Below are 23213 nucleotides of genomic sequence, written 5' to 3'. Positions count from 1 at the left end.
GCTCTGAACCCTTCTTCAACCATAAGTGGGCCAAAGAAAAGAAAAGTCAACAGTGATTGCCGAGTGTTTAATATAGAATGGACTACTAAATACTTTTTCACTGAAGTATGGTCAAAGGCTGTATGTCTAATTTGTTAAGAAACCATTGTGGTTTTAGAGGAATATAACATCAGCCGTCACTTTTCTACCAAGCATGCTGATTATGCTAACAGCCAATCAACGCAGGAACTGATGGCTACGGCTCAGCGGTTAAAATTAAGCTTGCAGGCTCAGCAAAACACGTTTATCTGACAAAGTGCCATCCAAGATTCAGTCACACAAGACCCCGAAACAGCGCCATGGGACCTGCAGATGGAACTGATTGATCTCCAATGTGATACTGTCTTAAAAAAGAAGTTCAACTCTCAAACTGGATGAGTTTTATGCTTCATTAAGCGCAGAAAAATTTCCAAAAATCCAGAAGATGGCACAAAGGATGCTGGTGGTGTTTGGCTCTGCATATGTGTGTGAAAAGACTTTTAGTGTCATGAACACCAGCAAAACATCCTACAGATCCCAGCTGAGTGACGAACACCTCAGATGTGTTCTGAGAATTGCCACAACCAAACTAACACCAGACTTTGATGCGATGGCAAAAAAAAGAGGTGATCAACAAAACAACACTGTTCCCATTAAAAGTATTAACACTACAATGCCTTTTTTTTGTTTTTTGTGATATGTAAGCATATGGTCCTGGCTTGGCCCGCCTGTCAAATTTTAAAAGTCAATGTGGCCCCTGAGCCAAAACGTTTGCCCAAACCTGTCCGAGATGCTGGTCTCCTACATTGGCATTAAAGAGTTAGCTGCTGAGACCAGCAAAGATGAATATGCCAACTGGGGTGCTAATCAAAATAGTAGCACCTACTAAAGAACATCAACCGTCTCTCACGTGACATAGAGTGCCGTCTTACCGGCTGCAACTCGGATGTTGTAAACATGTTATCAGCCATGATAGAAATCTAGGACATTTGACTGAGAAGCAGAATTGCTAACCATATGTGGAACAGGTTGATTGGTAAGTACATTAACCAAGAATGTGTTTGTGTGTGTCTTTTAGAACAAATTAATTCCCAGTGAGGTGGTCCAGTGGTCTAACCACCGAGTCATGGAGTGGCTAAGATCTGTAGACCTGGCAGAGTACGCTCCAAACTTGAGGGGCAGTGGAGTTCATGGAGGACTAATAGTAAGTATGCTCACACATACCGTATTTTCACGACCATAAGGCGCACCGTATTAAAAGGCGCAGTCTCCGTTACAGGGTCTATTTCTGTATTTAACACATACATAAGGTGCACCGTATTATTGGGCGCAAGCATGGTAAAACATACGGTAGCTTGCATGCACGCTAACATAATGTTTTTAACAATGTACTCAAGTTATGTTTTGATCAATCCTCATCCACAAATCAATCCAAAGTCCTCATGTTCTGTATCCGAAATGAACAGCTGGGCAAGTTCTCCATCAAACACGCCAGGTTCCCTCTCGTACTCGTCTGAGTCAGTCTCGTTGCCGTGCGGCTACTCAGAAATGATGCCGGCTTTTACGAAAGCTCGAAGAACAGTGCAAGCAGACACGTTAACCCAAGCAAACTCAGCTTCGTCTTCTTGACTTGGCGAAGCTTGTTTTCCTGCTTCCTCCACTTGCAAACCATGGATTCGTTGATCTTGAATTCTCTCGCGGCTGCTCGATTCCCATGTTCCTCCGCGTAACTGATAGCTTGCAGTTTAAACTGTGCTTCGTAAGCGTGTCGCGTAATAGGTCGCCAACTCAAGATGAAAGCCACCTTCAAAATAAAAGCTTCCCAATAATACAGACATCAGTACTCTTCGGTTAAGGAATGCAACCAGCAAAGTTAATTCGAATCTTGAGATACATTAAAAATGTAGTTTATTTGGTATCTTATGAAAAATAAATGGTAACTGGACTGCACTTATATAGCGCTTTATCTACATCATCACAGTGCCCAAAGCGCTTTACAAAGCCTCACATTCTCACACACACATTCATAAACCAATGGGCGACTGCTGCCATGCGAGGCGCTGCCAGGCCCACTGGGAGCAAATTAGGGTTCAGTGTCTTGCCCAAGGACACATCGACACTTCGTAGCAGGGATTCGAACCTGTTCTACCTACTGAGCCACAGCCACCCCAACATAATCCCATTGGTATCGCAAGACAAGTCCAGATCTGTGTGACAGACCACCAAGGACTCCACTAAAAGAGGTTCGATGAAGATCTGATATTGTATTTCAAAATAAAAGTATCTGAAAACTGCATATTTAGCTGTCATTACCCCTCACTGAAAAAAATCTGTGAGATACGTCCGTATTATTGGAAGGCTTTTATTTTGAAGGTGGCTTTCACCACGAGTTGGCGACCTATTACCGTAATGCCTAGTATGAAGAAAATTAGGGGCGGCTGGCTTGACTGCTACTTTACGAGTGGAGGCTGGCTTGACTGCAGTCATTTTCAGGCGTCCTTAGCCAAACCGATGCACATACCGGAACTATATACCTACTGGGGGCGTGTCTTTAGCGTCCTCTGTCACGCGCACCCTTCCCCCTTTACGTCCGCATGCTGTGCTCAGTCACGTCCGCCTTCCTCTATATAAGCAGTGTGTCGGCAGGAAATGCTCCTAGTCAGTCAAGCGGAGCGCTCATCACACAACAACATTTATAGATTTTGGAACTCTGTGCACACTTAAGGTGCGCCGCATTATAAGGCACCCCGTCCATTTTGGAGAAGATTTAAGACTTTTAAGTCCGCCGTATGGTCGTGAAAATACAGTAGTTAAGTTCAGCAATGAACTTAAGTATCGCATGAACTTAAGTGTCTCATGCCTCTTTTCCAATAGATGCTGGAGCCTCGGTTTAATTCCGACTCGCTGGCCATGCTGCTTAACATCCCTCCTCAGAAAACACTGCTGAGACGCCACTTAACCACCAACTTCAGCAAACTGGTGGGAGCACAGGCCCAGCGGGAGAAGAGAGAGTACACAGAGGCAGTGAACTACACACCCCTCAGCATCACTGCCAAAGTAAAGGTGAGAGAGTACGAAGAAGGTTAAGGCACTACTGTATATTACAGAGAAAAAAAAGAGGTCAAAATACAGTTATGTAAGAGGAACCCACTCCTCTCTTCCGTTGCGTGGGGAATAAAGCACCTTTATCTCTGCAAGCCCTGGTTGCGTCAGCTCCGTTTAAGCTCTAAGCATTTGCAGTGTGATAAAGCAAGGCAGGAACTTCTCTGCTCCTCCTCATAGCTTCAAGGCTCAGCCGCAATCCCCTCCACTGTTCCTACCAACGAAAGAAACAGGCACATACTGTACAACTGGAGCTTGTGGTTGTCCTTTATATAACTTTGAATACTTTGTTCCTAACCCTCCACTGCTGCTTTAATAATGTATTTATTTCAATAAAATATGCAAACCCATGTGTACATGTGGTTGGGGCACTTTCTCCCACCAACAGGGAAGTATAGAGTGAATTGTACTTGTCATGCTAACAGAGCAGGGATCTTCAATTAAAATTCAGTGGAGTCAGGTCTTCCCATGGCCTCACCACCTGTGGAAGGGCCATAGGGGTCGGGTGCAGTGGGAGCTGGGCGGTGGCCGAAGGCAGGGAACTTGGCGATCCGATCCCCGGCTACAGAAGCTGGCTCTAGGGACGTGGAATGTCACCTCTCTGGCAGGGAAGGAGCCCGAGCTCGTGTGTGAGGTTGAGAAGTTCCGACTAGATATAGTCGGGCGCGCCTCCACACACGGCTTTGGCTCTGGTACCAGTCCTCTCAAGAGGGGTTGGACTCTCCTCCACTCTGGAGTTGCCCACGGTGAGAGGCGCCGAGCAGGTGTGGGTATAGTTATTGCCCCCCGGCTTGGCACCTGTACGTTGGGGTTCACCCCGGTGGACGAGAGGGTAGCCTCCCTACGCCTTCGGGTGGGGGGATGGGTCCTGACTGTTGTTTGTGCCTATTCACCAAACAGTGGTTCAGAGTACCCGCCCTTTTTGGAGTCCTTAGAGGGAGTGCTGGAGAGCGCTCCCGCTGGGGACTCCATCGTTCTGCTGAGGGACTTCAATGCTCACGTGGGCAATGACAGTGAGACCTGGAAGGGCGTGATTGGGAGGAACGCCCCCCTGCTCAGAACCCTAGCGGTGTTCTGTCCTTCGGTGCTCATCACGGATTGTCCATAACGAACACCATGTTCAAGCATAAGGGTGTCCACGCGCACACTTGGCACCAGGACACCCTAGGTCGCAGTTCGATGATCGACTTTGTGGTCGTGTCATCGGATTTGCGGCCACATGTTTGGACACTCTGGTGAAGAGAGGGGCGGAGCTGTCAACTGATCACCACCTGATGGTGAGTTTGCTCCGATGGTGAAGGAAGATGCTGGTCCGACGTGGCAGGCTCAAACGTATTGTGAGGGTCTGCTGGGAACGTCTGGCAGAATCCCCTGTCAGAAGGAGTTTCAACTCCCACCTCTGACAGAACTTTGCTCATGTTCCGGGGGACATCGAGTCCGAGTGGACCATTTTACGCGCCTCCATTGCTGAGGCGGCCGACCGGAGCTGTGGCCGTAAGGTGGTTGGTGCCTGTCGTGGCGGCAATCCCCGAACCCGTTGGTGGACACCAACGGTGAGGGATGCTGTCAAGCTGAAGGAGTCCTATTGGGCCTTTTTGGCCTGTGGGACTCCTGAGGCAGCTGATGGGTACCGGCTGGCCAAGCGCAATGCAGGTTTGGTGGTCGCTGAAACAAAAACTGGGAGGAGTTCGGTGAGGCCATGGAGAAAGACTTCCGGACGGCTTCGAGGAAATTCTGGTCCACCATCCGGCGTCTCAGGAGGGGGAAACAGTGCACCATAAACACTGTGTATAGTGGGGATGGGGCGCTACTGACATCGACTCAGGACGCTGGAGTCGGTGGGGAGAATACATCGAAGACCTCCTCAATTCCACAGACACGCCTTCCCATGGGGAAGCACAGTCTGGGTTCTCTGAGGCGGGCTCTCCTATCTCTGGGGTGGAGATCACCGAAGTGGTTAAAAAGCTCCTCGGTGGCAAGGCTCCAGGGGTGAATGAGATTTGGCCGGAGTTCCTAAAGGCTCTGGATGTTGTGAGGCTGTCCTGGTTGACACACCTCTGCAACATCGCGTGGACATCGGGGACAGTGCCTCTGGATTGGCAAAATGGGGTGGTGGTCCGCCTTTTTAAGAAGGGGGATCGGAGGGTTTGTTCCAATGACAGGGGGATCACACTCCTCAGCCTCCCTGGTAAAGTCTAGTCAGGGGTGCTGGAGAGGAGGGTTTTCGTCCTGGCCGTGGAACAGTGGACCAGCTCTACACCCTCGGCATGGGAGTTCGCCCAACCAGTCTACATGTGTTTTGTGGACTTCGGCGTTCAATCAATTCCCTCTGGGAGTCCTGTGGGGGGTGCTTCGTGAGTATGGGGTACCGAACCCCCTGATACGGACTGTTCAGTCCCTGTACGACCAGTGTCAGAGTTTGGTCCGCATTGCCAGCAGTAAGTCGGATTAGTTTCCGGTGAGGCTTGGACTCCTCTGTCCCTTTGTCACCGATTCTGTTCATAACTTTTATGGACAGAATTTCTAGGCGCAGCTGAGGCATAGAGGGGGTCCGGTTTGGTGGCCTCAGTATTGCATATCTGCTTTTTGCAGATGATGTTGGCTTCATCAAGCCGTGATCTCCAACTCTCATTGGAGTGGTTCACAGCCGAATGTCAAGCAGCTGGGATGAAAATCAGCACTTCCAAATCTGAGAACATGATCCTCAGTCGGAAAAGGGTGGCGTGCCCTCTCCTGGTCGGGGATGAGATCCTGCCCCAAGTGTAGGAGTTCAAGTATCTTGGGGTCTTGTTCAAGAGTGAGGGAAGAATGGAACGGGAGGATCGACAAACGGATCGGTGTAGCTGCTGCAGTAATGCAGACTTTGTATTGGTCCGTTGTGGTAAAGAAGGAGCTATGCCGAAAGGAGACACTCTCAATTTACTGGTCGATCTAAGTTCCTACCCTCACCTCCGGTCACGAGCTTTGGATCGTGACCGAAAGAACAAGACCCCGGATACAAGCGGCCGAAATGAGTTTCCTCCGCAGGGTGTCCGGGCTCTCCCTTACAGATAGGGTGAGAAGCTCGGCCATCCGGGAGGATCTCAGAGTAGAGCCGCTGCTCTTCCACATTGAGAGGAGCCACACAAGGTGGCTGGGGCACCTGATTCAGATGCCTCCCGGACGCCTCCCTGGTGAGGTGTTCCGGGCACGTCCCACCGGGAGGAGACACCAGGGACGATCCAGTACACGCTGGAGAGACTATGTCTCTCGGCTGGCCTGGGAACTCATCGGAATCCCCCCAGAAGAGCTGGATGAAGGGGCTGGAGAGAGGGAAGTCTGGGCGTCCCTGCTGAAGTCTGGGCGTGCCTGCTAAAGGTACTGCCCCCGCGACCCGACCTCGGATAAGCGGGAGAAAATGGATGGATGGGCTTGCTAAGGATTTTTTAAGGCAAAGGTCCTGACCGCAATGTTTCAATTTGCGTAACCGACTCATCCATCCATCCATCCATTTTCTGTGTCGCTTATTCTCACTAAGGTCACGAGTGTGCTGGAGCCTATCGCAGCGGACTTTGGGCGAACTGGTCACCAGCCAGTCGTAAGGCAAATATAAACAAACAAGCATTCATATCACACTCACATCCACACGTACGGGGAATTTTGTGTTTTCAGTTAACCTATCATTCATGATTTTGTGAGAAAACCCACACAGGAGAAATTACAAACTCCACACAGAAAGATTTGAATGTAACGAACATTGAACTGTGAGGCGGACATGCCAGCCAGTCGGCCACCCTGCCGCCGCTCAGCCAACCTGTCAAACGATATCAAAATGGCACCTTCTTTTAACTTTTTACATTTGTGGTTTTGCTAATATGTTTTGTTTTCCATGAAAAAAGTCACGTCTATACCATAAATTAATATTTTGATACTACTTAAGGTGCAAGAACAAGAATAAATGTATTCCTCAAAACACAGGCAAAGGTATTAAGGATAGATAAGCCGGCCAACTGATTGTCGAGCTTACGTGGCGGCCCTGTTGGGAAGGTCGGTGTTACCATGAAGGCAACTACTCGTGCAGCTCCTCGTGTTTACATTTCGACGAACAAAAACAGCGGCGGCGTATTGTAGTATTTGTCTTGCACAGTGTACCCAAACGTGGATATTTTCAGCTCACTTTTAACTTTAGAAAACATGTGCAGTAAATTGCTGATGTTTTGAGACACACGCGCACACACACACACACACACACAGTACAACATCAGAATTTGCACATTCACTTTTTATTTTGTAATTTTTTTTTTTTTAATTGATGTTCATGCTGTGATTAAAAAAAAAGTCAGAAGTTATAATTTGCTCAGTACTTGAGTAATTATTTCACTGTGTACTTTTTACTCTTAAGTAATTTTTTGGAGGACAACTTTTTACTTTTACGTGAGTGCAATATTTGGCCACCCTACCTACCTCTCGAGCAGACATCCTCTATTGCTACTCTTACGTTTAAGCAACATTTTTGCTTATCAGATCAGGCAGTGTTGTATTTGTTGCACTGGTCTTTTGTATTTTCGCATTGAGGTGATGCGGGTCGTGGCCCTGGTTGTAGACCCAGCGGAATCGCCAAGCACACATAACATCGGCGACGAGTTGATCCGGTAGTACATTTTGTATTAATTAGGAAACGCACCTACATTTATCTAATTAGTTTACGGTTGTTAATATTAAACGTATTAAGCGACAGAGCGATGTTAGGGATTATGTCACAACACAGAATGAACTCACTTCAAATTCAGAAATGTCCAAATGTCCTCAGAACTGTGAGGCAGACGTGCTAACCAGTCGGTCACTGTGCCTTTTTATAAAGTAAAATATTGTTTTATTTCCTTTATTAAAATATGTTTGTTTTTTTTAATGTGGGGGGCTGGAACCGATTAATGACCTTCCATTCATTTCAAAAGATGAAGATGATTTGAGACGCAAGTGTTTTGAGTTACGATCATGGTCACAAAATGAATTCAACAGCTTTTTGTTTGTTGCAGCCAAAAAAGTTGGGCTTCTCTAACTTGCGGCGGAGGCGGTCAGATGAATCCACAGACTATGTTTGCCCCGTTGAGTCAGCCAGGCCACTGGAGGGACATTCAACAGTGAACGGAACCCAGATGCATCACTTCAACAATACATTCAGAGGTCTGAGCCCCATCCTGGACACACAGCCTGATCACACCCGGCACCAGGTGGGGCTGAGCAGCACAAAATGACCCTTCTCCATAGACTCCTCAAGTGTCAAAAACATTGATATCGTCATGATTTCCCATCAGCCAATCACTACCGCTGTTCCTTCCTTTGTTTACAGCCCTCAATAGCTCAGCCCGGATCCCACCCCAATCCTGTGCCCCTCAACCCAGCCCATCAGTGTGACCCAGTGCCGTGACAAGTGAAGAGATCTCGGTGACTTTCCGATAAAGCTGCCTGTTGGCTCTACAATCACAGCCGCCTGTCATGATGGATCTAGTCTGCTTTGTGTTGACAGTCAGGTGCTTAACAAACCCGCCTCAGCCTCCTTTCCCGGTGACACTGTTCAGGCAGGATACACAATATTAAGCCGTTTTACCAAGTGGTTATGATTTTGTGAGTTCATACAGGCACCGTTTATACTTCTGATTTCCCAGCGTGATTACAATTCTAGCACATGGTTGAGATGAACTTGTGACATAGTGCTTTTATTATTAGAGAAGTGTATTTATTTATGTAATTGCAGAGCCAAATATGAAACGGAACGGTTGTTTTGAAAACAGAGAGGCTGATTTTGTACAATGTTCTTCTTTGACACTAGTGTATGACCTTTTATATTAAATTAATTGCTTCTTTGAAGAACGCTACATGTCATGGAATTGAACAAAAGATTGAATTAATAAACATAAACAAGAGTGTGTGTGCATGCGTGTAGAAGTTGATTCAATTCTTTAGTTTTGTATTCAGCTCCAACATAACACTGTAAAAAATCTATTCGAATACTTTCTAAATGTCAAACACAAACAAGATCTTTACAATGCCTTTGTTTTTATGACTCAGTTTTATTGTAAATAATTTTTGAACGAGTATATACACATACTGTACAATGAACGGTCTCACTATAATTTTACTCCACAGCAATACCTTACTGTATTAGCAGATTTCCTGATGTTACAAATAAAGTTCAGATTAGCACTTTATTTTGATAAGTGTCAATTATGATGTAAATAATAAAAATAAAATAATGAATGGTAACATTTTCATCTCAAATCATCCATCACTTTTCCAAAGTTTTAACTTAAACATTCAAGAGGAAATATGTTTACAAGAGCAGCAACAATCAGTAACCATTTGCTTAAACTGCAAAGCTATAGAACAGCATTTAAACTTGTCATAGTATATTTATTCTTATACCAATTATTATAATTGTATTATTACAATTTGCATAATTTTTTTTCAAATCATCAACTTCCACCCCATCATCTACTTGGATTACTATGTACCTCACCCATACGCAGTCACGTTTTGTTCATTCATTCAGTTGTCTCTGTCACTGTAATCTGTTATTGCGTCACACTTTTTTAAAAGAAGAGTGTTGGGAACTATACATTGAAAAGGCTTTTGTGATAAGAAGTCACAGCTTTTAAGCACATTACAGGTCAGCGAGTATCACTTCAAACTGTGAAGAGAACATGCAGAGCTGCAGCTATATGGCAGCATGAAAGCGCTCAATTTCATATGGTGGGGGACTGATGCGGCAAAGAAACCTAAGCTTTTTAAAACTATATACAACAACATATAACAAAAACAAAAAAAACACCAACAGCAGTACACCTTAGCAACCTGCATCATCATCTTCGCCATCATAATGGCTGACCAGTCTGCCTAATAACACACATAACACACACACTAATAACACACAATATGAAAACCTGAAGAAGCAAATCCCAGTTCATCATAATTCACCACTGTTTGTGCATGCATGTGTGTGTGTGTGTTGCAGATAGGGATCACGAGGGCCTCCGTTTTGCGAATTGAAACTCTCTCTGAAAGCATCAACAACCTGACAGTAAGCAGTCGCATACCATGGAGTTTCTATCCAGGGAAAGGACAGATGTACACTAAGGAAATTGATAGAAAAATCTGCCTCTAAAGATAGAATATGCAGTTTTCAAACTACTAGCAAAATGTGAATGTAGCTCACACGTTTTCTTGCGCAGTAGGCTCAAAAGAGAATGTGAGAAGAATGGCTACACCAGAAATTATACTAGCAACAGACCCGCATTCAAAATGGATTAATGCGGTTTATTTACTTATTTATTTTAAGTGGTTAGCATCTGTGACATGAATCACCTTCACACTGAGCAAGTCAAGGCAAATGTATTTATACTGAACTGTAACTCACTGGGCTTGAAATGATTAAAAGAATTTACAGTGCAAACGAAGAGCAAAAGATGTCAAAAGAAAGTGTACAGAAAAATAAAAGACAGCTTGCAAAATTACTAAAAGAACGCACAGTGCCTCTGGGTTGTTTTTCATTCCAGTTCAGACAAAGTGTGAAATTGTTTCATTTAGTTGTATTCATAGTTCTATTTCTATTATTGGATAATATCAACAAATCAGAGGTCGCCCAGTGTGTCAATGATTTTTACACGTATTTTTGTTGTTGTTGTTGTTGATTTTTCTTTTGCAAAGAAATCTGTGCTCTGTGTTTAATATATAATACATATTGGGAAGACAGAAACAACACTGGCTTTTAAATGTTGTGGAGAAACCCAGAGCTAAAGAGGAGAGGAAAGTCCTGTCTCCAAATATTTCTTCACAAAGTTTCTCTACAACATGAGCCCCCTCCCGAAACGCTTAACTAACCTTTTATATACAACCCCAATTCCAATGAAGTTGGGGATGTTGTGTTAAACATAAATAAAAACAGAATACAATGATTTGCAAATCATGTTCAACCTATATTTAATTGAATACACTACAAAGACAAGATATTTCATGTTCAAACTGATAAACTTTATTGTTTTGAGCAAATAATCATTAACTTAGAATTTTATGGCTGCAACACGTTCCAAAAAAGCTTGGACAGGTGGCAAAAAAGACTGAGAAAGTTGAGGAATGCTCATCAAACACCTGTTTGGAACGTCACACAGGTGAACAGGCTAATTGGGAACAGGTGGGTGCCATGATTGGGTAGAAAAGGAGCTTCCCTGAATTGCTCAGTGATTCAAAAGCAAAGATGGAGCGACGTTCACCTCTTTGTGAACAAGTGTGTGAGAAAATAGTCAAACAGTTTAAGGACAATGTTCCTCAACACACAATTGCAAGGAATTTAGGGATTTCATCATCTACGGTCCATAATATCGTCAAAAGGTTCAGAGAATCTGGAGAAATCACTGCATGTAAGCGGCAAGGCCAAAAAGCAACATTGAATTCCTGTGACCTTCGATCCCTCAGGCCCACTGCATCAAAAACCGACATCAATGTGTAAAGGATATCACCACCTGGGCTCAGGAACACTTTAAAAAAACCAATGTCAGTAAATACAGTTCGGCGCTGCAGCCGTAAGTGCAACTTGAAACTCTACTATGCAAAGCAAAAGCCATTTATCAACAACACCCAGAAACGCTGCCGGCTTCTCTGGGCCCGAGCTCATCTAAGATGGACTGATGCAAAGTCTAAAAGTGTTCTGAGGTCCGACGAGTCCACATTTTAAATTGTTTTTGGAAATTGTGGGCGTCGTGTCCTCCAGGCCAATGAGGAAAAGAACCATCCGGACTGTTATGGACGCAAAGTTCAAGAGCCAGCATCTGTGATGGTATGGGGCTGTGTTAGTGCCAATGGCATCTGTGAAGGCACCATTAATCAGAATCAGAATCATCTTTATTTGACAAGTATGTCCAAAAAACACACCAGGAATTTGTCTCCGGTAATTGGAGCCGCTGGAAGAACACAGGACTGATTCGATGACCACTGTGAAGAACTGCCTCAGCCGCTCCCGTGGCAGGCCGTGCTTTCTCAGAAGCAGCAGGAAGTACATCCTCTGCTGGGCCTTTTTGAGGACGAAGTTGATGTTGATCACCCACTTCAGGTCCTGAGAGACTGTAATTCCCAGGAACTTGAAGGTCTCGACGGTTGACACAAGGCAGCTGGACAGCATGAGGGGTAGCTGTGGCGAAGGATGCCTCCTGAAGTCCACGATCATCTCTACAGTCTTGAGCATGTTCAGCTCCAGGTTGTGTCGGCCGCACCGCAGCTCCAGACTCGTCACTGTCCTTGATGACGCCGATGACAGTGGTGTCATCTGCAAACTTCAGGTGTTTGACAGCCAGGTGCGTTGAGGTGCAGTCGTTCGTGTAGAGAAAGAAGAGCAGCGGAGAGAGGACACAACCTTGGGGTGCCCCAGTGCTGATGCTCCGTGTGGATGAGGTGGCCTCCCCCAGCCTCACCTGCTGTGTCCTGCCCGTTAGGAAGCTGTAAATCCACTGGCAGATGGCAGGTGAGACGCTGAGCTGGAGAAGCCTGGAGGAAAGGAGTTCAGGGATGATGGTGTTGAACGCTGAGCTGAAGTCCACGAACAGGATCCTCGTGTAGTTCCCTGCACTGTTGAGGTGTTCTAAGATGAAGTGCAGTCCCATGTTGACTGCATCATCTGCAGACCTGTTTGCTTGGTAGGCAAACTGCAGGGGGTCCAGCAGGGGGCCTGTGACGCTCTTGAGGTGGTCCAGCACGAGACGTTCAAAGGACTTCATGAGCACAGATGTCAAGGCGACAGGCCTGTAGTCATTTAGACCCGAGATTGCAGGTTTCTTGGGGACTGGAATGATGTGGAGCGTTTGAAACAGGATGGTACCTCGCAGAGTTCCAGAGGTCTATTGAAGATCTGAGTGAAGACTGGAGCGAGCTTGTCCCCGCAGTCTACCCTAGAATGCAAGATAATTTACTTGGAAAGCATCCTGTGTAACGTTATGAGTGAAAATACAAAAAGTGTACAGCAGGCGCTGGGAACCATTTTTAAGCCATAAAAACTGCAAATGTGTTTAAAAGTCCAACCAAAGCTTTGGGATTCAAACCACTGCCTGTAACTAGTATAAAGGGGAGAGTTCTACTCTACAGCTCTCCTTTTCAATAAACTGTTCATCACAACCTCTCAGCCTCCGCCTCCTCTTGGGTCCAGTCTCCATTCTGACGTGCCCTAGCCTTGCTTGTGAACAACTGAAACCTTCGGGGATGATCCTTTTATACCCAATCATGACACTCACCTTGTCATGGTCTCTCTTTTGGTTTGGGTTGCGTTTAGCTTTGTTCCATGTTTTCCTGTGTTCCGTGTTTGTCGTGTGCTCATTTGGTTGTTGTTTCCACCTGTTCTCGTCAACCTTCTGCCTTGTGTCGACCAATCAGCTCCCTCCAGCCACTCGTGTCTTGTCTAGGTGTTCCTCGTTGTCTCGTCAATCTGTTTGTATTTAGTTCCCTGGTTTCTTTCACTTCTTGTCGGTTCATTATCATTGTCAGATGTCATTGTCCCTGTCGGTTCCACGTCTTACTCGCCAGTCATAGTTTGTTTCCAGTTTTAGGCTTATGCAAGTGTTTCTTTGCTACTTTGGTTATCTGTTGTGGGACTTCGTTTAGTTTGCTTTATCCATGTTCCTTGTTTGCCTTTTATTGTGGAAATTAAATATAATGTTTTGAGACTCCTCCACTCCTGCCTTGCCTCCCTGCTTCCCTGCACTTGGGTCACCCACGTTTTTGCCTTGCCTTCCTCGCATTCGACAACCCTAATCGTGACACGCCTGTTTCTAATGAACCTGTTCATCTTTGGAATGTGTTTTTTAAGCATTCTCAACTTTCCTAGTCTTTCATTGCCCATGTCCCAGCTTTTTTGTTACAGGCATCAAATTCAAACAGAGAGAATATTTGCACACGGAAAAAAAAAACATTCATCAGATTGAGCATTAAATTGAATGTTAAATATATTAAATGTCTTTGTAGTGTATTAAATTGAATATAGGTTGTAAAGAATTTGCAAATCACTGTATTCTGTTTTTATTTACTTTTTACACAATGTCCCATCTTCATTGGAAGTAGGGTTTGTACATGCTGTTTTCACCTCTTCTAACCATGTTTTATAACCTTCTGGTTGTTCAATATACATTTCAGAGTTAATAGGTGCATGGAAATATGCGTTCTTAATGTCCACTTGACGCAAGAGCAAATTCTCCTGATCGCTCTCATTCTATTCATATCAGCGGTCGGTGTGAATGTTTCTTCAAAGTCTATTCCTTTTTTTTTTTTTTTTGACTGCAACCTTTTGCCACAAGAGAGAGAGAAAATTCACCTTGATATCTTTAACTAATAAATAGAACAAGAGGGAACAAAATGGCTGATATGTCCCTATTATGTATTTGAGGACCTTCTTTATGAATGACCTCCCATGACCAGTTAATTTAATGGAGTCTGTGTGCTGGTTTTTACATATGAATGTTTTAAATTTTCCCTGTATTTTTTCATATTACACAAAAAAAAATGCTATGTAATTTTTTCCTAGCATTGTGCATGTACTTATTTATTATCAGCAATATGATGGCATAACATCGTCGCTATGGTAAAAATGACATAGGTCAAAACCCTCTATAAGGGCCTTAGTCTGCTTAGTCTGCATAAATCTGTATTTTACGCATCTGGCTTGCATGCATTCAAGGTGCGCCAATTCTCCTGTAATGACTTGTGACACACCCACCGCGCGTACCCGACTAGTTTGCAGGTAACGGCATGAGAGGCGTGACTCATTGAAATCTGGGGCTTACTGGAATTCCTGGGTCGTGGAGTTTTCCTTAGATGCATGAATGCGATAGCAATCTATTTGGGAACTATGTCATACTTTAAACGTGAAATTAACTCCTATAGCGGATGGAAGTTAATCATCGCCAGTGAGACGTGCACGCCGCTCATGTAACAGGCTACAATGAAGGAGCATGTGCTTTTGTGTTGATGATGTTTCACCTTACACTAGACTTACTACAGCCTCTGGAGTGTGCATGAGGAAACGCGCGCTTAAGTCTTAGAGACTATGCGCTCGGGTAGACATAAGAGGGATCGCCAACACTTCAGGGTTACTCCATACAGAGCGCGCACATGGCCAGATGGTGCGCAAATGATAGAATTAAGTGGATGGCAGAATGGGTGCAGTAAGAAAAGCGCGGAGCTGCGCGTCTTTTCTGACTTAAGTTTATGGAGAGAATATGGTCCAAAATATGCTATTTATTTTCCAGTTGGCCCTGCGATTGGCTGGCGACCAGTTCAGGGTGTCTCGCCCGAAGATAGCTGGGATAGGCTCCAAGCACGCCTGCGACCCTTGTGAGGATAAAGCGGGCCAGAAAATGGATGGATGGATGGATTTTCCAATTGTCTTTTTTTAATACAAAAGTGATGTCTTTTTAGGTCAGAAGAACAGTATGTTTTTTCTGAATATAATAATGTTTCTATGCAGACAATAATGAATATTTTATAGAATGTATGTCATAATGAAGGCCTTCATTGGCCATCTTTAATAGCTATTACAGTGTGTCTAGCCCCTCTTACTAATTTGTAGAACAACACAGGATTAGTGCTCATGAGACAGGCAGTGAGTGACATGAAGATGAGGCAAAGCATGAATGGCCAAATGAATTTGCTCTTTAATGGAGCTTTTAATGAAATCTAAATGTGATGTGGTATGGGTTGATACAGTATGATAATGAGTGCATACCTATACGGACCACGCACGTACAAGCTGACCGAAGCCTAATGGGGTCTGGACCAAGCCAGAAGGAAGAGTCAGGTCAGAACAAATTATTGCACCTTAATGACTCAATGACTGTTACATTAAGAATAAATACGTTTACTTTGTTTTAGTTTGACCTTGCATATTGTAGTCCAGAAATATACTGGCTTTGCAATACTGTTACACTGTCAATATTTGCAGTTATACAACCCCAATTCCAGTGAAGTTGGGACCTTGTGTTAAACATAAATGAAAACAGAATACAATGATTTTCAAATCATGTTCAACCTATATTTAATTGAATACACGACAAAGACAAGATATTTAATGTTCAAACTGGTCAACTTTATTGTTTTTAGCAAATAATCATTAACTTAGAATTTTATGGCTGCAACCAGTTCCAAAAAAGCTGGGACAGGGTCATGTTTACCACTGTGTTACATCACCTTTTATTTTAACAGCATTCAATAAACGTTTGGGAACTGAGGACACTAGTTGTTGAAGCTTTGTAGGTGAAATTCTTTCCCATTCTTGCTTGATGTACAGCTTCAGCTGTTCAATAGTCCGGAGTCGCCGTTGTCGTATTTTACGCTTCATAATGCGCCACACATTTTCAATGGGAGACAGGTCTGCAAAAAGCAGAGATGCAATACTGAGGCCACCAAACCGGACCCCCTCTATGCCTCGGCTGCGCCTAGAAATTCTGTCCATAAAAGTTATGAACAGAATCGGTGACAAAGGGCAGCCTTGGCGGAGTCCAAACCTTTTTAACCACCTTGGTGACCTCAACCCCAGAGATAGGAGAGCCCGCCTCAGAGAACCCAGAATCTGCTCCCTCATGGAAAGGCGTGTCGGTGGAATTGAGGAGTTCTTCTAAGTATTCTCCACACCGGCTCACAACGTCCCGAGTCGAGGTCAGCAGCGCCGCATCCCCACTATACACAGTGTTGATGGTGCACTGCTTTCCCCTCCTGAGACGTCGGACCAGAATTTCCTCAAAGCCGTCCGAAAGTCTTACTCCATGGCCTCACCGAACTCCTCCCATGCCCGAGTTTTTGCTTCAGCGACCACCAAAGCTGCATTCCGCTTGGCCAGCCGGTACCCATCAGCTGCCTCAGGAGTCCCACAGGCCAAAAAGGACCGATAGGACTCCTTCTTCAGCTTGACGGCATCCCTCACCATTGGTGTCCACCAACGGGTTCGGGGATTGCCGCCGCGACAGGCACCCGACCACCTTACCGCCACAACTCCGGTCGGCCGCCTCAGCAATGGAGCCGCGGCACCTGGTCCACTCGGACTCGATGTCCCCCGCTTCCCCCGTTCTGTCGGAGGTGGGAGTTGAAACTCCTTCTGACAGGGGATTCCGCCAGACGTTCCCAGCAGACCCTCACAATAAGTTTGGGCCTGCCACGTCGGACCGGCATCTTCCCCCACCATCGAACCCAACTCACCACCAGGTGGTGATCAGTTGACAGCTCCGCCCCTCTCTTTACCCAAGTGTCCAAGACATGCGGCCGCAAGTCCGATGACACGACCACAAAGTCGATCATCGAACTGCGACCTAGTGTGTCCTGGTGCCTAGTGCATGTGTGGACACCCTTATGCTTGAACGTGGTGTTCGTTATGGACAATCCGTGACGAGCACAGAAGTCCAATAACAGAACACCGCTCGGTTTCTGATCGGGGGGGCCGTTCCTCCCAATCACGCCCTTCCAGGTCTCACTGTCATTGCCCACGTGAGCATTGAAGTCCCCCAGCAGAACGATGGAGTCCCCCTCCTAGAGTCAGCTTCTGTAGCCGGGGATCGGATCGCTAAGGTCCCCGCCTTCCAATCGCACCCCCCACCCTTGCAGCACTGTTTGCGTGCGTGGCGCTTTCACTCTGACATCTCTCCTTAAATGCCTAAATGTGTGCGATGATTTGGTTCTACGCTGTGGTGCACAACATAATAGATCAATAGAAGAATATACAGCAGCGTGTAAAGTGAAATTCCCCTTGAGGGATTGAAATCGGTATAATAAATAACATTGAAATTAAAAAGAAAAACAGATTCATATCTTTTGAAAACAATATTTTAAATCAATACAGTTGTTCGTCATTACATTCATCATTGTTGGTCTACAAAGTATTAATACTTAGTGTACAGCTCTAACACGCTTAAGAAATTAGCACAATCCTATTTGAAATTTGCTGCTAATCTCAAGCTATGAATAGCAACTCAGACGTGCGAACACACACACAGTCTTTGAAAGTAAAATTTATTAGACCTGCAGGTCAGCCCAATGTATTCTACACTCTACCGGCAGTGAAAGGAGAATCAAGTAGCTAATCTAGAAACAATACTGTATAAAGACAGACACTGATGCTCAGTAGTGAAATAAAGTTACATCAATAACTTTATTCTGCAAAGTCCTGCATTTTCCTTATCTGGGTTAGGGGTTCAACTGTATGCCTCTTGGTTTCAGAGATGCCCTCGTCCTCACAGGCCCAAACTAAGTCTTCAGATTGGGACTCTTCCTCACATCCACCTGCCATCCTCATTACTGCTCCATCACAAGATGATATCCATGCTTCCTCATCCAACTTCTCTGTAGCTGATGCTATCAAAGAACGGAGGCCTTCTTCAGCACCTATTGTTGTTGGCAAAAAATTCATGAAACGAAAATGACCTGTCACTGATTATGTAGTCATCGTCGTTCACGCCCCTGCGTTCTGTCCAAGCGCCATGGCTTCTGTTCCCACTCAGTGACGGTGTGAATGTGAGCGGTAATGGTGAGGTGTCTCTATAGATGTACAAATTGTTGTTTTTGCGAATGATCCCTGAAGATGCTTTTCATTTCTTTGGGAATTGTCCATTCCCTCACAAATTACGGAAAGATGTCTAGAATTTTATTTCTGTTCGTATTGAACCACGTCTTTCCTTTTGCTTAGAGCATATATTGTTTATCTTCGTTGACTAGCCACTTGTGAAAATAATCCATTATTAATTTTATCATGTTGTTGGCTAAATGGCATCGAGACCAATGTCGCTATTCTAAAAAAAAAAAAAAAATACTCTTTTGCATTTTTAAAAACCATTAGACACTCCAAAAATGCAAAAGCCATTTAAACCTTGGCTAAATGTGCTCTTTATAATGCATTTTCGCCTGTGATTGTACGTCACCCCCTGGCAATTGTTTGTTTGTTTTGTATATTCCGAATAAATAATGGGAAAAAGTCTCAAGCTTGCTTTCTTTTCTTTTTTCTGTCCTTTTTCTCTCTCACTCGAAGTTTTATCCCGAACACATTACTGTATTTTATAAAAGTTTGCAGCTGTTTTCCCCCCCCGTGTGGATAGTAATGTTTGTCTTTCAATTATTGAAGCAAATTCACAAAATTACAAAAATTCACAGATACTACAGATGCACACCTGGTGGTGTGTTGCTCCAGTGGTGCAGGACCACAAACCTATTGCAAGGATTCTGTTTCGAGCATCTGGCAGTCCCCCGTCAGAAGGAGTTTTCAACTCCTACCTCAGAACTTTTTATTTTTTTATTTTTTTTATTTTATTTACCACGTCCCGAGGGAGGCGGCGAGCATTGAGTCTTGAGTGGCCCATGTTCCGTGCCTCCATTGTTGAAGCAGTCGACCGTACACCGGTTGACTATAGGACAGTCGGAGCCACGATTCAAACCGCTCTACCTACTGAGCCACAGCGGTGAAATACACAAACAAACTTTTGTCCACTGTTTACATAAACACGCTGATATTCTCACGATACGAAAAAGATGAAATTATTACACCCCGCTGCAGTTTTGTCTCTGATGATTCTTCCGCGTTTGTTCTACAAAAGATACTTTTCTTTATTTTTTAGTAGAATCAAGGTTATCAATGAATGTCTCTTTTGTAACAGTACACACAAGTGTTAAGGATTCCAATACTTCGCTATCGGTTAACAGAGGTGGGGAGAGTCGCCAAAAATTGTACTCAAGTAATAGTCACAAGTAGTCCTTCAAAAAATGACGTGAGTGAGAGTAAAAAGTACCAAGTGAAAAAAATTACTCAAGTACTGAGTAAATGTTTTTTTTCTTTTCATGACAGCAAAAAATAAATATAAATAAAATATGAATGTGCAAATTTAGATATTGTCCAACATTATCACATTAACTTAAACAATGATAACATTTTTTATATAGTATCTTCTTCTTTTCCTTTCGGCTTGTCCCGTTAGGGGTCGCCACAGCGCGTCATCCTTTTCCATGTAAGCCTATCTCCTGCATCCTCCTCTCGAACACCAACTGCCATCATGTCTTCCCTCACGACATCCATCAACCTTCTCTTTGGTCTTCCTCGAGCTCTCTTGCCTGGCAGCTCCATCCTCATCATCCTTCTACCAATATACTCACTATTTCTCCTCTGGACGTGTCCAAACCATTGAAGTCTGCGCTCTCTAACTTTGTCTCCAAAACATCGAACCTTGGCTGTCCCTCTGATGAGCTCATTTCTAATTTTATCCAACCTGGTCACTCCAAGAGCGAACCTCAACATCTTCATTTCCGCCACCTCCAGCTCTGCTTCCTGTTGTCTCTTCAGTGCCACTGTCTCTAATCCGTACATCATGGCTGGCCTCACTACTGTTTTATAAACTTTGCCCTTCATCCTAGCAGAGACTCTTCTGTCACATAACACACCTGACACCTTCCTCCACCCGTTCCAACCTGCTTTGACCCGTTTCTTCACTTCCTGACCACACTCACCATTGCTCTGGACGGTTGACCCCAAGTATTTAAAGTCCTCCACCCTTGCTATCGCTTCTCCCTGTAGCCTCATTCTTCCCCCACCAGCCCTCTCATTCATGCACATATATTCTGTTTTACTTCGGCTAATCTTCATTCCTCTTCTTTCCAGTGCATGCCTCCATCTCTCTAACTGTTCCTCCAGCTGCTCCCTGCTTTCACTGCAGATCACAATGTCATCTGCAAACATCATGGTCCACAGGGATTCCAGTCTAACCTCATCTGTCAGCCTATCCATCACCACTGCAAAAAGGAAGGGGCTCAGGGCTGATCCCTGATGCAGTCCCACGTCCACCTTAAATTCTTCTGTCACACCTACAGCACACCTCACCGCTGTTCTGCTGCCCTCGTACATGTCCTGTATTATTTTAACATACTTCTCTGCCACTCCAGACCTCCGCATGCAGTACCACAGTTCTTCTCTGGGTACTCTGTCATAGGCTTTCTCTAGATCTACAAAGACACAATGTAGCTCCTTCTGACCTTCTCTGTACTTTTCCATCAACATCCTCAAGGCAAATAATGCATCTGTGGTACTCTTTCTAGGCATGAAACCATACTGTTGCTCGCAAATACTCACTTCTGTCCTGAGTCTATCCTCCACTACTCTTTCCCATAACTTCATTGTGTGGCTCATCAACTTTATTCCTCTATAGTTGCCACAGCTCTGCACATCACCTTTGTTCTTAAAAATGGGCACCAGTACACTTTTCCTCCATTCCTCAGGCATCTTCTCACGCACTAGAATTCTATTGAACAAGCTGGTCAAAAACTTCACAGCCACCTCTCCTAGATGCTTCCATACCTCCACAGGAATGTCATCAGGACCAACTGCCTTTCCATTTTTCATCCTCTTTAATGCCTTTCTAACTTCCCCCTTACTAATCATTGCCACTTCCTGGTCCACCACACTTACCTCTTCTACTCTCCCTTCTCTATCATTTTCCTCAATCATCAACTCCTCGAAGTATTCTTTCCATCTAGCAAGCACACTGCTGGCACCAGTCAACATATTTCCATCTCTATCCTTAATCACCCTAACCTGCTGCACATCCTTCCCATCTCTATCCCTCTGTCTGGCCAGCCTGTATAGATCTTTTTCTCCTTCTTTAGTGTCCAACCTGCCATACATGTCATCATATGCCTCTTGTTTTGCTTTTGCCACCTCTACCTTTGCCCTGTGTCGCATCTCAATGTATTCCTTTCGCCTCTCCTCGGTCCTCTCAGTGTCCCACTTCTTCTTAGCTAACCTCTTTCCTTGTATGATTTCCTGTACTGTGAGGTTCCACCACCAAGTCTCCTTCTCTCCTTTCCTGCCAGAAGATACACCAAGTACTCTCCTGCCTGCTTCTCTGATCACCTTGGCTGCAGTGGTCCAGTCTTCTGGAAGCTCCTGCCGTCCACCGAGAGCCTGTATCACCTCTTCCCGAAAAGCTGCACAACACTCGTCCTGTCTCAGCTTCCACCACATGGTTCTCTTCTCTGCCTTTGTCTTCCTAATTTTCCTCCCCACCACCAGAGTCATCTTACACACCACCATCCTATGCTGTCTAGCCACACTCTCCCCTACCACTACCTTACAGTTGGTAACCTCCTTCAGATTACATCGTCTGCACAAGATGTAATCCACCTGTGTGCTTCTACCTCCGCTCTTGTAGGTCACCCTATGTTCGTGCCTCTTCTGGAAAAAAAGTGTTCACTACAGCCATTTGCATCCTTGTTGCAAAGTCTACCACCATCTGTCCCTCCAAGTTCCTTTCCTGGATGCCGTATTTACCCATCACTTCTTCATCACCCCTATTACCTTCACCAACATGTCCATTACAATCTGCACCAATTACGACTCTCTCTCTGTCTGGGATGCTAAGAACTACATCATCTAGCTCCTTCCAGAATTTCTCTTTCACCTCTAGGTCACATCCTACCTGTGGGGCATAGCCACTAATCACATAACACCCTCAATTTCAAATTTCAGCCTCATCACTCGATCTGATACTCTTTTCACCTCCAAGACATTCTTAACCAACTCTTCTTTTAAAATAACCTCAACTCCATTTCTCTTCCCATCGACACCATGGTAAAATAATTTAAACCCTGCCCCTAAACTTCTAGCCTTACTGCCTTTCCACCTGGTCTCCTGGACACACAATATATCAACCTTTCTCCTCATCATCATGTCAACCAACTCCCGAGATTTTCCTGTCATAGTCCCAACATTCAAAGTCCCCACATTCAGTTCTAGGCTCTGTGTTTTCCTCTTCTCTTTCTGCCGAAGAACCCGCTTTCCACCTCCTCTTCTTCTTTGACTTCGACCCACAGTAGCTGAATTTCCAACGGCGCCCCGCAGGTTGACGGCGCCGGTGGCGGACGTTGTTAACCCGGGCCACGACCGATCCGGTATGGAATTCTTTGGATGAACGCTCATATTTGTTTGGCAAGGTTTTAAGCCGGATGCCCTTCCTGACGCAACCCTCTGCATTTATCCGGGCTTGGGACCGGCCTACAGTTTGCACTGACTTGTGCCACCCATAGGGCTGCATTATTATTATTATTTTTTATATAGTATA

At 44.9% G+C, this 23213-nt stretch overlaps 1 protein-coding gene across 14 annotated transcripts in view; it reads left to right on the top strand.

Annotated features, from left to right (window-relative positions):
• Window positions 1-19094, top strand: part of ppfibp2b (PPFIA binding protein 2b) — a 93298-nt gene extending 74204 nt beyond the window's left edge. For 12 of the 14 annotated variants that reach the window (XM_061677253.1, XM_061677251.1, XM_061677246.1 and 9 more), the window contains 7 exons: window positions 1097-1222; window positions 2893-3081; window positions 8136-8330; window positions 8450-8630; window positions 10112-10177; window positions 15381-15928; window positions 18337-19094. In XM_061677253.1, coding sequence (XP_061533237.1) covers window positions 1097-1222; window positions 2893-3081; window positions 8136-8330; window positions 8450-8527 — 588 coding nt within the window. In that variant the 3' untranslated portion in view covers window positions 8528-8630; window positions 10112-10177; window positions 15381-15928; window positions 18337-19094. The remainder of the gene's footprint in view (window positions 1-1096; window positions 1223-2892; window positions 3082-8135; window positions 8331-8449; window positions 8631-10111; window positions 10178-15380; window positions 15929-18336) is intronic. The other 2 variants (XM_061677243.1, XM_061677244.1) reach the window with 2 other exon arrangements.
• The last annotated feature ends 4119 nt before the right edge of the window (window positions 19095-23213 follow it).

This window comes from Phycodurus eques, chromosome 5 (genome assembly GCF_024500275.1).
Source record: "Phycodurus eques isolate BA_2022a chromosome 5, UOR_Pequ_1.1, whole genome shotgun sequence".
In the NCBI taxonomy this organism is placed as follows: domain Eukaryota; kingdom Metazoa; phylum Chordata; class Actinopteri; order Syngnathiformes; family Syngnathidae; genus Phycodurus; species Phycodurus eques.
This window is presented reverse-complemented; position numbering and strand designations above follow the sequence as displayed.